The sequence below is a fragment of the Macrobrachium nipponense genome, chromosome 3, assembly GCF_015104395.2.
Source record: "Macrobrachium nipponense isolate FS-2020 chromosome 3, ASM1510439v2, whole genome shotgun sequence".
Taxonomy (NCBI): domain Eukaryota; kingdom Metazoa; phylum Arthropoda; class Malacostraca; order Decapoda; family Palaemonidae; genus Macrobrachium; species Macrobrachium nipponense.
In genome coordinates this window covers 1,247,100-1,259,355 of record NC_087202.1, presented here as the reverse complement: position 1 = coordinate 1,259,355, position 12,256 = coordinate 1,247,100, and the positions used below count along the sequence as shown (strand labels likewise).

The 12,256-nt window shown below is 46.6% G+C and overlaps 1 protein-coding gene across 1 annotated transcript in view; it reads left to right on the top strand.

Annotated features, from left to right (window-relative positions):
- Positions 1–5,664: 5,664 nt before the first annotated feature.
- Positions 5,665–12,256, top strand: part of LOC135222105 (protein inturned-like) — a 15,614-nt gene continuing 9,022 nt past the window's right edge. Inside the window, exons 1-6 of the mRNA XM_064260276.1 lie at positions 5,665–5,742; positions 6,085–6,233; positions 6,628–6,729; positions 7,210–7,299; positions 7,699–7,776; positions 8,303–8,531. Coding sequence (XP_064116346.1) covers positions 5,674–5,742; positions 6,085–6,233; positions 6,628–6,729; positions 7,210–7,299; positions 7,699–7,776; positions 8,303–8,531 — 717 coding nt within the window. The 5' untranslated portion in view covers positions 5,665–5,673. The remainder of the gene's footprint in view (positions 5,743–6,084; positions 6,234–6,627; positions 6,730–7,209; positions 7,300–7,698; positions 7,777–8,302; positions 8,532–12,256) is intronic.

The window sequence follows — 12,256 nt, the reverse complement described above, 5'->3', positions numbered from 1 at the left end:
CTGACGAAGAAGAGGAGGAAGGGGTCGTCGTCGTCGTCTTCATCTTCATCATCGTCGTTCGGCTGCCGCCTCTTCCCCTTCGACTTCTAAGGTTCACAGCCGAGGAAGAAGAAGGTTGCCTCCATCCCTCCTAAGAAGTCTCCCTCGGGAGCTTCTCGGGACCCGTCTCACCTCGGTGGGACGGGGAGGGTTCCTTCCGCTGGTCCTCCTGCCTCCTTCGGGAGCGCGGGGCCCGTCTCTTCTTCCGCAAGGAAGAAGACTACGGGGACCAGAGGGGTACCGGCTAACACCGTACTTCCTCGCCTGGTGTCAGTGGTTCTGCCACTGCATCAGGGGCTCGTCTCGGCCTCTCGTCGCGGGAGGTACCGAGTGTACGGTCGCCTACCAGCGACCGTGCAGCCAGGAACCAGACCTATGAGTCCGCTCAGCGTCAGGGTTCACGGCACGGGGCGGAAGACTGGTGACAGCCGCTCATGCGACTCTCACCAGACCAGCTCTCACTCTCGCGGCGAACAGCTGGCTACCCGGGGACTGACGGTCCACGACCGACCACGGGCTGAGGCTGGGAAGAGGTCCTCCCACCCGTTCGCCGGTGCCAGCACGGCTGGAACCAGCGACGTGACGTGCCGTGAGGACAAGCACCGGTCTCACTGTGACAGTGGAGCCTGCAGGGTCGCATGACCGTCGCTCTCACAGAAAGCGACCGGGTACGGCAACCAGCACCAGCTCTTCTGACACTCGAGATCGGGGCCGCTGTGCTCAGTCCAGCCGTTCTCCACAGCGAGACGGTTCGACCAGGCCTGCAGCTCGATCGCCACCGCGGGTTGACGATCGCCTGCAGCCCTCAAAGCCTGCTGGTTCTGCCAGCGGACAAGAGGGAGCGTCAGGTCTGCCTCTCCCATACCTTCAACCTCCTCGGGTTACACCGGGAGGAGCGAGGTATTGAGGAGTGATCGTGAGGGGTGCGCCCCTCATGATCCCACCACAGCGCCCTACGTGCCAGGCACGGTTCTTGGACCGGCCAGGACGTATGCGCAAGTGGATGGGGAAGACCGAGAGGGCTGTCGCTGTTCCCCCTATTTTAGGAGGAAGGTTCTCGGAATATGCTCTTGTTCGAAGGGCTTAACGGTCCCCACTCTGCAAGATGCTGTGACTTCCGAGATCCAGAGGAACTTGCCGAGGTTACGGCGCTGATTCGTCAGCACAATGACCTCGGGGAAGGATCGCCGCTCCCACCAGCAGAGCACGTCTCGGCTCGAGTCGTTTTGGGGCCCACCCGAGAGGGAACCCAAATCGACGGTGGGTCTGCCGCGATCGGAGCTTGCCGACTGTGTTGAACCAGGTAGTCTCTCGTCTCCGGACAAGAAGGCTCTCTCAGTTCTGGACGGTCGAACAAGCTACTTCACCTCCTCTACTGCGACAGAGGCGTTTATACGTGTCTTCGGACACCGTATTAAATACCCCTTCGGTCCTCCTGAGGTTTCGACCTCGACGAGGACTGGAATGAGTCGGAGCGGTATCGGCTCTCTCCTGTCAGGTGTCGATCAGCCCCACCCAGACGACGTTCACAGTGGCGGCAGACACGTACCTACAGTATGAGTTCGTAACCCTCCTCGGGAAAACGTTTTCTCCTGACGATACGTTTTCCCAGGCTCTGAGAGGCCATCGCCGTAAGGCGATGGCTGCTCCTTTTCTTCTCCAACTGCTAGATCCGCTGGGAAGGCGAGCCAGTATCCAATTCCTCCCCCATTCCCTCTCTCCTTACGGCTACGAGGGAAAGGGGAGGGATCCTACAGAGATTTCTCTGTAAGATCCCACGTTAGGGGCTGCGCTACCGGGGGGGACCTTCGGGTCCTACCTGACGTAAGCCCGGTCATTGAGGAGGGATCCTGCCCCTTTCTCGATTTCTACGGGAATCGAGAGGACCACCAGCCGATATCGTCTGACGAATTCGGTGGGGGGTTTCGCAGAGTGCTTAGAATTCTACGGAATTTCTAGCGCACTCAGAGTGTTCGAGTTTTTTATGATCTCCAAACACTTAGGCGAGACCACGGTCCAAAGTGAGCGAGAATCCCCGATAATTGTTACACGATAATCGGGAACCTCGCTTATGCTCGAATTCCGGTAATTTCTAGCATTGGAAGAAGACCGCTGCTGAAAGAAGAGTATCTCACAGTAGGCGCTTAACCTGGAATAGAGAAGAACGGACGGGAACTTCCAGTTTGGCTTGAACTATCGTCTTCGGTATTCTGTTCACCATTGAAGCTTTCCTTTGGGAAAGACTTCTCCTTCACTCTCTTGACTAGAGAACGAAGGCGGTCGATCTCCAATCCTTATTCTCTTTCCTCGAGGGGAAAAGAATTTAGGATGGAGGTCGTGGTACAGAACCTACAAATATACTACGTATATTACCCTCGCGACATGATTCTTTAACAGTTGCAATTGTCCGTGGGGTAGGCGCATACCGTAGTTTTAACTCTACGGTTTGTGACCGAGACGAATTGTATCTTAATTGAACTGCAACTCGGGGTTGCCTGCAACCTCCCAGCAGTTATCGTTCGATTTTAGATACTTGGTATTGTCATGACAACACCAAATCAGCTTTTGTATTTACCGAAATCCGTTTCGGTAAATATAATGCTCGAGCGTATTCTTTATGCTCGATGGTTCTAGCCGAACGCATTCCTTCGTGGAATAATGGATTACCTGGCAACTCAGGATGACGAGTCACCGAGAGCTACTGCGTATTGAACTGCCTGATAGCGGCTCAGTATCAGCTAGGTCTCGGAGATGCACGGTGGGTTACGTCTCTCTCTCCCCTGGTTGGATTGACTACCGAACCGTATCTCTGCCCAACAATCATGGACTTAGGTCTGATTAACGGGGATTCTCGCAATAATGAAGGACCATCTACTGCTGTGACGCTCGATTTCATAGCCTTCGACATTGCGAGAATTTTCAACAGAGATATCTCTTGGACTCTTTCATCTTTCTGTTTACCGCACGGTAACAGAAGTCTGTACTAGTCAACCGCTGCATCGCACTGCGATAATGCGAATGATTTTTGCAGACATCTGAGTTTGTCTTCAAAATATCTCGTATTCGTAGGTGTGCAATTTCATTGCTCGCCCCGAAATTAACAGATATGTCAGAAGACATCGCCTACTCCGACCTGACAGCTCTACTTCCAAATGTTCAGCCCATGAGAAGCGTTCTTCAGGCAGTAGTTCCCTGTCTTCATTACTGAAGCGCTCCGCTTTTATTGCAACTACGATCCTCACCGGACAGCAATCATAGCGGTTAGCGTTCTCAGTCTTTGTAGCACAGGTTCAGAATCTTGAGAATCCTTCTCTCGGTTCAGCTGTGAAGACGTAGGTTGCATTTTCTGTACACCTTCGTCTTCAACGTCACATAGTGTTGTTTCTCCTTACCCGAGAATCAACTATACTATGAGATGTCTTGCCATCAAGGACCTCGGTCTCTAGAAGGCAATTGACTTTCGCACGTTGGGCACATGCCTTAAGAGAGTCATCACCTTGCCTTCTGCATCGGTGACGAACAAATTATTTGTTTAGTCTCTTGGCATAACCCTGTTAAGGCGAAGGTCACGTGACTTGCTCGGGTGCTTGGACAACTTGCTCCTACCGAACGCAGTCAGTAGGCAGCTGTCAGAGCGCCCAAGTCTGTTACGAACTTCGCTGTGGACTTAGTTCGGTTGTTCCATAACAATCTTTTCTTCGTCCTAACGGCTTGTCACAGTACCCATACCATCGACACCCACCATTGAGTGTCGGTGTCCTATCCATACCGAGAACAACAACTTCGCTGCAGACGGATAGACCAGTATGGGTACAGGACATCACCGAAGTCGAGAAGAGGGATAGGTCATACGACAATTCCCTTCTTTTCCTCTGAGGTAATTGCATGACTTTGCCTGCGAAGTCAAGCATCCAGGGGATGGGGATTCGTGACGCTCGATTTCGTACCGAATTCGTTAGCGAAGACTCTGAAACCCTTCGGTTCCTGACGATCGGTTAGAGTCCTTCACAGTCCCCTCCCTAATGGACTTCACCGCCTTCGAATGCGGAAACGGAGATGCTGCTTTGTCCTGTGAAAGCGCGACCGCGCTTTCTGAAGAAACTCGACATCCCAGGCGGAGTGTTGAAGACTCTTCGTCAGCACCAAGATGACTTAGAAGTACACTCCCTCGAGTTACACAAGAACTTCTCCGTGGCGCAGGTACTGAAGGCAGGGGTCTGGTACAACCAGACCACTGGCACCTCCTTCTACCTTTTGGATATTGCCCACAGGTCCTTGGATCGTTTTCCTTAGGACCCGTGGTGGCTGCTCAACACGTTGTCTAGCTAACCCAGACCCTAGCAGGCTGAACAGCATCGAGTCCTGGTGTGACTGTAAGAATAGATAAGTGAATGAGAGAGTGACTGGCTTCTCTTCCTATCTTTTCTCCCCCTATACTGTGGGTAGAGGGATACGGTCATCACCTTGCTGGATAAGGACGAGATGCCGGTGAGCTACTCGACAGAGCCCCATCCTATCCCTTTCACTAGGGATGGGAGCGAATATCCACCACTTCCTCCTACAAGGGGGGGGAAGTGGATGCCAACAAGAGACAAAACCATAACGTTGTTGCCTCTTGCAAATAGGAACTTGTTCTTGTTTGCTGGTACGAAGAGATACGCTTGCCTCTCTCTTAGTACTTGGTCCAGAGGTCTGACCATTGATCCTGCGGTGCACACCCCGATCAATCGGACAGAGGCTTGGATCCCTCCCTCGCTCTTACGACCAGGGAGGCTTCCAAGGTTGGGCGAACACCAGTCTGTTCACAAAAGACTCAGATTCCACCCACCAAGAAGTGAGTCTTCCTATTGTAAAAGGACCGAAGGTTTGTATGCCGTGTCGGAACAAATGGACAATTTTGTCCAAAATTGCATTTTTCCTAACTATACAAACCTGAGGTCCTTTACACATAGCCCCACCTCATGCCACCCCTCACTCTGCAGTTTTTGCTTGGGCCAAAAGCAAAAGTGATTTGTTTACCTACCAGTCGCGCGCGCGCGCCTGTCGGACAAGCAGTTAACTACCGAACCCCTTGTTCGAAAGCTTACGAACCTATCCAGCTGCCGCTAGTACCTTCCTATTGTAAAAGGACGTCAGGTTGTATAGTTAGGAAAAATGCAATTTTGGACAAATTGTCATTTTTTAATGCTTTGGGTACATTGTTGAAAACTATGTAAACTGCATTCTTATGGCATTTTTCATCAAAAAAAACCTTCAAATATTGATTATTTTGCATTTTTGGTGTCATATTTCATCTCCCAGATGAGTGTTGTAGGCGTCGTAACCCTGGAAATAATGTCAGATGAATATAATTGAAAAGCGTGGTAACCTCGGAATGTCGTAAGCCGAGACCGTCGTAACCCGGGGACTGCCTGTACATATCTAGGATTCCTGGCACATGAACAGTGCTACTAGCCACCTGAGAGAGAGATCTTTTAAATTACGAATAGAGTAGTATCTAGAATTCCTAATGACCTATGAAATATGGATTATACATTGTACTGTAATGGGGATTGTTTAAACATGCAAAAATATTACCCTAAATATATTTTCAATGTTTCATAACTTTTCTCCTCCTGGCTACAGATTCCGTCCATGATAACGCTTTCTGTTCAGAAATGTGCATCAGAGACCCTCCCAGCAGACCATGAAAGTGATCGGAAGGTAAGAAGCACAAGTGAAAAGGTTAAATATTCAGTTTGTTAGAAATTGTGTAACAGTACATATAATGAAGGAATTTAAAAGCTTAAATTTTTATTGTGGCTATTATTTTGACCTTAAGAGTAAGTTCATACAGCTATACGTAGCTCTTTCAGCAATGCTTATAGTTCCAAGTTGGGGGTCAGAAAACTGAAAAATGGCATGATTGTGATGTACAGTAGTATTGTTTCAATAACAACCATTATTTTCATGTAGCCCCCACTGGGGAGTAAACTATACATCTTGAAAGCTTTATTTCTCAAACATATTTACATATTATGCTTTGCTCCTTTTACCATCTTACAGAGGGTAACTCAAACACAGCTAGTAAAAATTGTAACTGGCATTGAAGCGGATGAACCAGACACAGGTGGTTTGCAGGAGATTCCTCATACTGTCCTTTACCTCAGCCTTGTTGGTGTAACAGAAGACTCTCCAGATGGTGCTGATATCAGGTGATGTTCTGATCTTTTGTGTTTTACTACACTCTAAGGTAGTACATTTATTCCTCTTACTTGAATAAGTGTGGAACACATTTTTCAAAATGAATCGTATGTCTTCACAGTAATCAAAGTATTATACACATAAATGCATCATGTGTAGAAAAATAATGAGCCCAATAGTAATTGGTTTCCTTATGCAGGGGACTAACTGAAGTTTGAAGATATCCATGAACTTGTGAACTTTAGGAGTTATATATTTCCATTGAGTGAGTGTAGGACAACAGTGAAATATAACTGCTAAATTGAGTAGTGGTGCTTTACTTGCTAATGCCTAAATTCTGTATTTATTCTAATGAGGGTTGTTGGTTAATACTGTAAGTACTATATTTATATATCCATAATTTAGATACCAGTTTCCAAATTGGACCAACAAACTGGTGAAAGTGCGAGGGATGTTCATCACTACTGCACATACTGTTCAGGAAGTTGTTGGTACACCAGCTTTAAGGTTAGTGTAATTTGTTGCTTTCTAATTTACATGTTTTAAGCATTTAGGTAAACAACTTTTTTATGATGAACAACTTTATTTCCAGTTATTAAAACAGACTTTTTTTTAGACTTTTTTTATGAATTACTGTACTATCTAATATATTCATCACTAACTTCATAAAAAAAATTTTATACTAACTTGAAAGCTCAGGTAGACTTCAGCTTTGTAATTGTTGGTAAAGTAATTGCTAATGTGTTATTTTGAGTTGATCCATTTAGCCAGGTTTATGAGAAGTACATTTTTCATTTATGCTTTTTGAGATTTCAGGCTAAGCAAATTGTAAGGTTAGGCTGTGGTTTTTGGTGGTTAGCTTAGGCTAAGGGTCAGAGCTTGGCAAGTTCCACCCTTTTTAAAGTTATGCTTAAAGTTTTATTTTTGGCTTTCAAGCATAGAAAGGCTGTCAGTCATCCTGAGTACTTTTATGTTTCCCCATTGCAGTTCAACTGTATTGTTGGATGGAGAGTACTATCATGTAGCATACGTACGGGAACAAAATGATGTTTTTCTTCTTGCCTTGCCACATTCCTAGTAAGTACCATTTAAATTAAGCTGAGGTTAAGGTTAGCATCAGTATTTCATGAGGGAATTGTCTACATATTTAAGTAGCTTTCTGCATAGAATACAACCATTTAACCCACACTGATTATATTTGAGTTCTTTGTTATATTTATATATAAATAGCCATAATTTTTTCCTTCACTCAAGTGGTGACTGAACTGTGGAATTTATTCAGTGGATTAGGATAGTTTTCTCTGTTCATGAATCCAAAAGATTACCTCTATCATTTGGATGGAAGTTCTAATTGTATGCTTCATACATACACTATACAGTAAAGTTTAGTTTATTGTGGGTAGTATAGCATATTTGATTATGAATGAAAATTGAACATTAAAGGTTTCATTTTTTTCTAATGAGTTTCAATCTTAGTGTATCAAGCCATGAGATCATTGCTTTAATGGACCAACTTGCTGGATTAATCAAGTTCGAATTTGAAACGCTTTCCAAGTAAGTTTTGTTATATGTTACCGTATTATCTAGTATCGGTATCATTTACAGATTAGTACAGTGATCACTTACAGATTAGTATAGAAGTTCCACCATATATACATGCAAAGAATTATGTAGATAACTTCTGGAAGTTCCTTATGCAGGCAAGTTAGGTGTTGCCTGTTTACGTACTTAAACTAAATTGGGTGAGATTGCCAGTATTGGTGCTCTTCATCCCAGCAGGAGTGAAGCAAGATGGGATTAGATGCTACACACCAAAATGTGTAAGTGAAAGATAACAGGGTTTAATGAGTGCTGTCTGTTTCTTACACCACCGTCCATCAGTTACTTTTTACTTTATTGATCTTGAAAGTAAATTGAATGTTTAATAAGATTAAGTGATGATGACTTTCAGTGACATCTAATATCAGATCCAAAGTGATCAGGTCAGCACTATTAATCTGTAATGTTTAACTGTAAAGATATATTTCATATTGTGAATGTATTATTTGAACATGTAAAATTGAATGACCTGTATTTTTAGAGGTGTAGGGGAGTCCAACAACAAGCCGTACTTGGATCACTTGATGAGCCATGTGCTTGGGACAGTGTTAGCGCAAGGCTTCGTGGAAGGCAGGAGGATTCACCAACAGGAGAAAGGGTTTTGTGGTTTGCAGAAAAATCCATATCTACCTCAAATTCCATCCAGCGTTACTAGCTGCGTATTTTCGTACCCTACGTGGTTGATGTTGCAGGATGATGGTGAAGCCAAGGTATGTTACATTTTCATACATTCAACTTACCTGTCAGATATATACATAGCTATCGACTCCGTCGTCCCCGACAGAAATTCAAATTTCGCGGCACTCGCTACAGGTAGGTCAGGTGATCTACCGCCCTGCTCTGGGTAGCAGGACTAGGAACTATTCCCGTTTTCTAATCAGATTCTCTCTGTCGCCGGTAGTATCAACATTGTTGTTACTTCTCCTGACTGGAATTCTTTTTCACAACGCTTTTGATCATCTTTCTCGACTGATTTTTGGTGACGTACTTGGATCGTTGTTTGCATTCGCTATCGTGGACTGGTTTTTGGACTTCGCTTTGGATTTCGTGAATATGTCTGATTCTAGTGTTAGCTTCAGAGTGTGTGTGAAATGAAGGCTGTAAGGTAGGATTCTGAAAGCTTCGGTAGATCCTCACACTACATGCAGTGGTTGTAGAAATGGTTGAATGCTCAATTGAGAATACTTGGTAACGAGTGTGAGAGATTGAGTGCGCAAGAATGGAAGAATCTGACTTCTTACTTGAAGAAGTTAGAGAAAGATAGAGAGAGGAAGGCGCTTACAAAAGCCGGAAAAATGTCTAGTATTTCTGTAGCTTCTTCTTCTTCTCTTAATTATGCCCATTCTATTTCAGCCCGTTCACAAGTTTATCCCTCTGATTCCGCCTCAGAAATAGCGGAACTCAGAGCTTCCCTTCAAAAAATGCAAAGAGAAAATGGAAGCATTGGAAGGTAAGAGAAGTGAATGTGGTTTCTCGAGTGATGTTAGTGTCCCCAGTGTAGTGGAGGGGGCGTCTGGTCGTCCCTGCGACGCTCCCAGGCCTAGACCTCTTCCAAGCTCCCTGGCCCAGAGGAGAAGGAAAGTCGAAAGCCTTACGGGGGTCGTGGGGATCCCCAACGATCAGGCGTCCCTTCGGCAGAATCGTATACATCTCAGACTGCCAGGGACAGCTATAGAAAAAGGCGTCCTTCGTGAGTGCTTTTCATCTTCTAGTTCGCCTTCTCCGAGAAGAGGATGGAAGGAATCGAAGCTTTCACGTCCGCTAAAAAGGAACTGGAAAGAACCTGAGCTTAATTCTAGCCCCGAGCGTTCTCTGAAGAGGAGGCGCCTTCGGTAATCAAGAAAGCTAGAAAGGATTTAGATCCTTGGAAGGGAAAAGACTCTCGAGCGCCTTCCCAGATCTCCTTCTCCTGATTCGAATGAGCCTTCGACCAGGAGAATTTTGATGAATGTACAGGAGCAAATAGCGTCTTTGGTAGGAGCACTTTCTAAAGAGCCTACTCGTAAAAAGGATGACAGGCTTCCGATTAAGAGATCCAAATACCGATCTCCTGTCGGGCGCGACGAAAAACCCTCAGGGGAGTTGTCGCACAAGCGGCCATCTCTGGGGGGAGCGGTGTCGTTAGGCAGGCGAGATGTGGGAAAGGAAGTAACTCCTACCAAGCGTCAGGCGCCAACTAGGAGCCCAGGCGCCAAGTAGGCGCAAAGAGCCTGACTTTACTGTAGATCGTTCTAGGCCAGATCTTCATCCAAGCAACAAGAGCCAACTGGAGAAGAGAGAACTCCTGATAGGAGTATAGCGCCCGCTAAGCGCAATAATACTTGCTATTCGAAAGGCGCATTCCATGAGCGATACTCTACCAAGCCTCAGGAGTATTCGGAACTAGATGCGCCTTCCGTAGGTCAGGAGTATTCGAAGAGGATACTCCTGCCAAGCGCCTTGATTACTCTGGCCTCGATACTCCTCCAGGCGCCAGGAGTATTCTGGACTTTTTACTCCTACCAGGCGCCAGGAGTATTCTAAGCGCGATGCGCCTACCAAGCCCCAGGAGTATTCTGAGCTTAATACTCCTAACAGGCCCAGGAGATTTGGAGAACAAGAGCGCCTTGAAACGGCAGGAGTATTCGAAGAGTGTAACGACTGTCAGGCGCCAGGAGTATTCCAAACAGGATACTCCTACCAGGCCTCAGGAGTATTCTCAGCGAGATACTCCTGCTAAACGCCAGGCGCATTCTCCTCGTGAAGAGCTTGACATCCGACAGGAGTCTAACAGGCGTAGAGCAGTGATACATGACTCGCTAATGATAAACGTAAGGAGAAGAGTTACTCCTAGCCATCTCCTTATAGAAGTGCTTCTTCTTGGGAAAGGAAGAAATCAAGAGGAGGACAGAGGAGGGAAGGGAGCCTTCTCCTTCCGATCCTATTAATTTAGATGACTCTCCGGAGGACGAAGTACTAACAGAGAAGGGCTTTCGAATTACAACAAAGTTTGTTCCGATACGTAATACAAACCATCGGTCCTTTAACAATAGGAAGTAGCTAGCGGCAGCTGGAACGGTCGTAAGCTTCGAACAAGGGGAGAGAACGGTAGTTAACTGCTTGTCCGACAGTCGCGCGCCGCGCGACTGGGAGGTAAACAAATCACTTTTGCTTTCGGCCCATTTCCCCCCCCCGGCGCGGTGTGAAGGACGTGTTCGGTCATCGCTCTTCTGCCCGCTTCATCGTCGTATGCTTTGTTTATATTGTGTTTCTACTAATGGTTTGTTTGACTTGAAAATGGAACTGTAAGTACACTGTTTTCATTTTCATTACTTAATTATGAAACCAACATGGAGTTATCGCCGTAGATGCTGCGATTTCCTCTCTTTTCATGAATTGAACCCTTGAATTATGTCTCCGTGCCGAGGGCGGGCGCGCTCGCGCCGAGTCATGTATTTTGGGCGAAAGTGTGTAATTGAAAAAATGTAAGTACTCTTTTCATTATATTTTTGCCCTGTGCGTTCGTTACGAGAGTGTGATTGCGCTCGGCACGAGCCTTTTCATTTTGTATAATAGATTGCAATGAAAAAGTGGATTCGCAATTGCAATATTCTTTTCATTTTCATTTATTTATTTGCATGAAATTTAATTTGGATCAATTTTCGTTCTTACCCGGGAATTGATCCTTACGATTTTTTTATGTGAAATGGAAATCGCAAGTGCAGTATTCTGTTTCATTTTCATATATATTTTATGATAGCATCATATTATTGGATCAAGTTTCCGTTCTTACCCGGGAATTGATCTTTCCCCTTTAAGTTCGATGAAGTGAATTTCGCTAAGGGCAGTCAGTTGTTCAGTATTCCCTGTTTCATTTTCAATTACTGTTTCATATACTTTTCACTGCTGTGCGGGGGTAGGGGAAGCGAAGGTCTGCCAGGAAGTCGTCGGAAAGCTCTCCCGCGACTCCCTTGGTATCCGATTCTTCGTCTTCCTTCCTGCCCCCGCTCAGCTTCTTCGTTGTATTTTGTATTTGGGGTCTTCCTTGCGTTCGGGGTGGGGCATGTCTTCCCCACGTGCGTGAGGGAACCCCTCTTACTAATCTATCTATGTTACCGCAGGTGCTACATCCGTGGGGAGACGACCCTTCGGACAGGTATGGACCACCGCGGAGGCAGGGCGTGCCTAGCATCCACGGGCTGCTGCAGCGTCTAGCGAGGTCTGGGGCGGTCTCCACTACTACCACGGCCGCTTATGCTACTCCCCCCCCTCCTGGTCTACAACTCCCCATGCTGTGTCGATGACGCCGTCTGCCGCTACTAGGGCCGCCGCCGTACCGAGGGGTGGGGTTGCCGCCGCCGCCTGTTTTCTTCGTGTTGCCTGCCCCAGACTCCGCTATTCCAGCAGCTCGCCCCTGGACCGGCCGCCAGGACCCAGGTCAGGTCCGCTGGCTGCC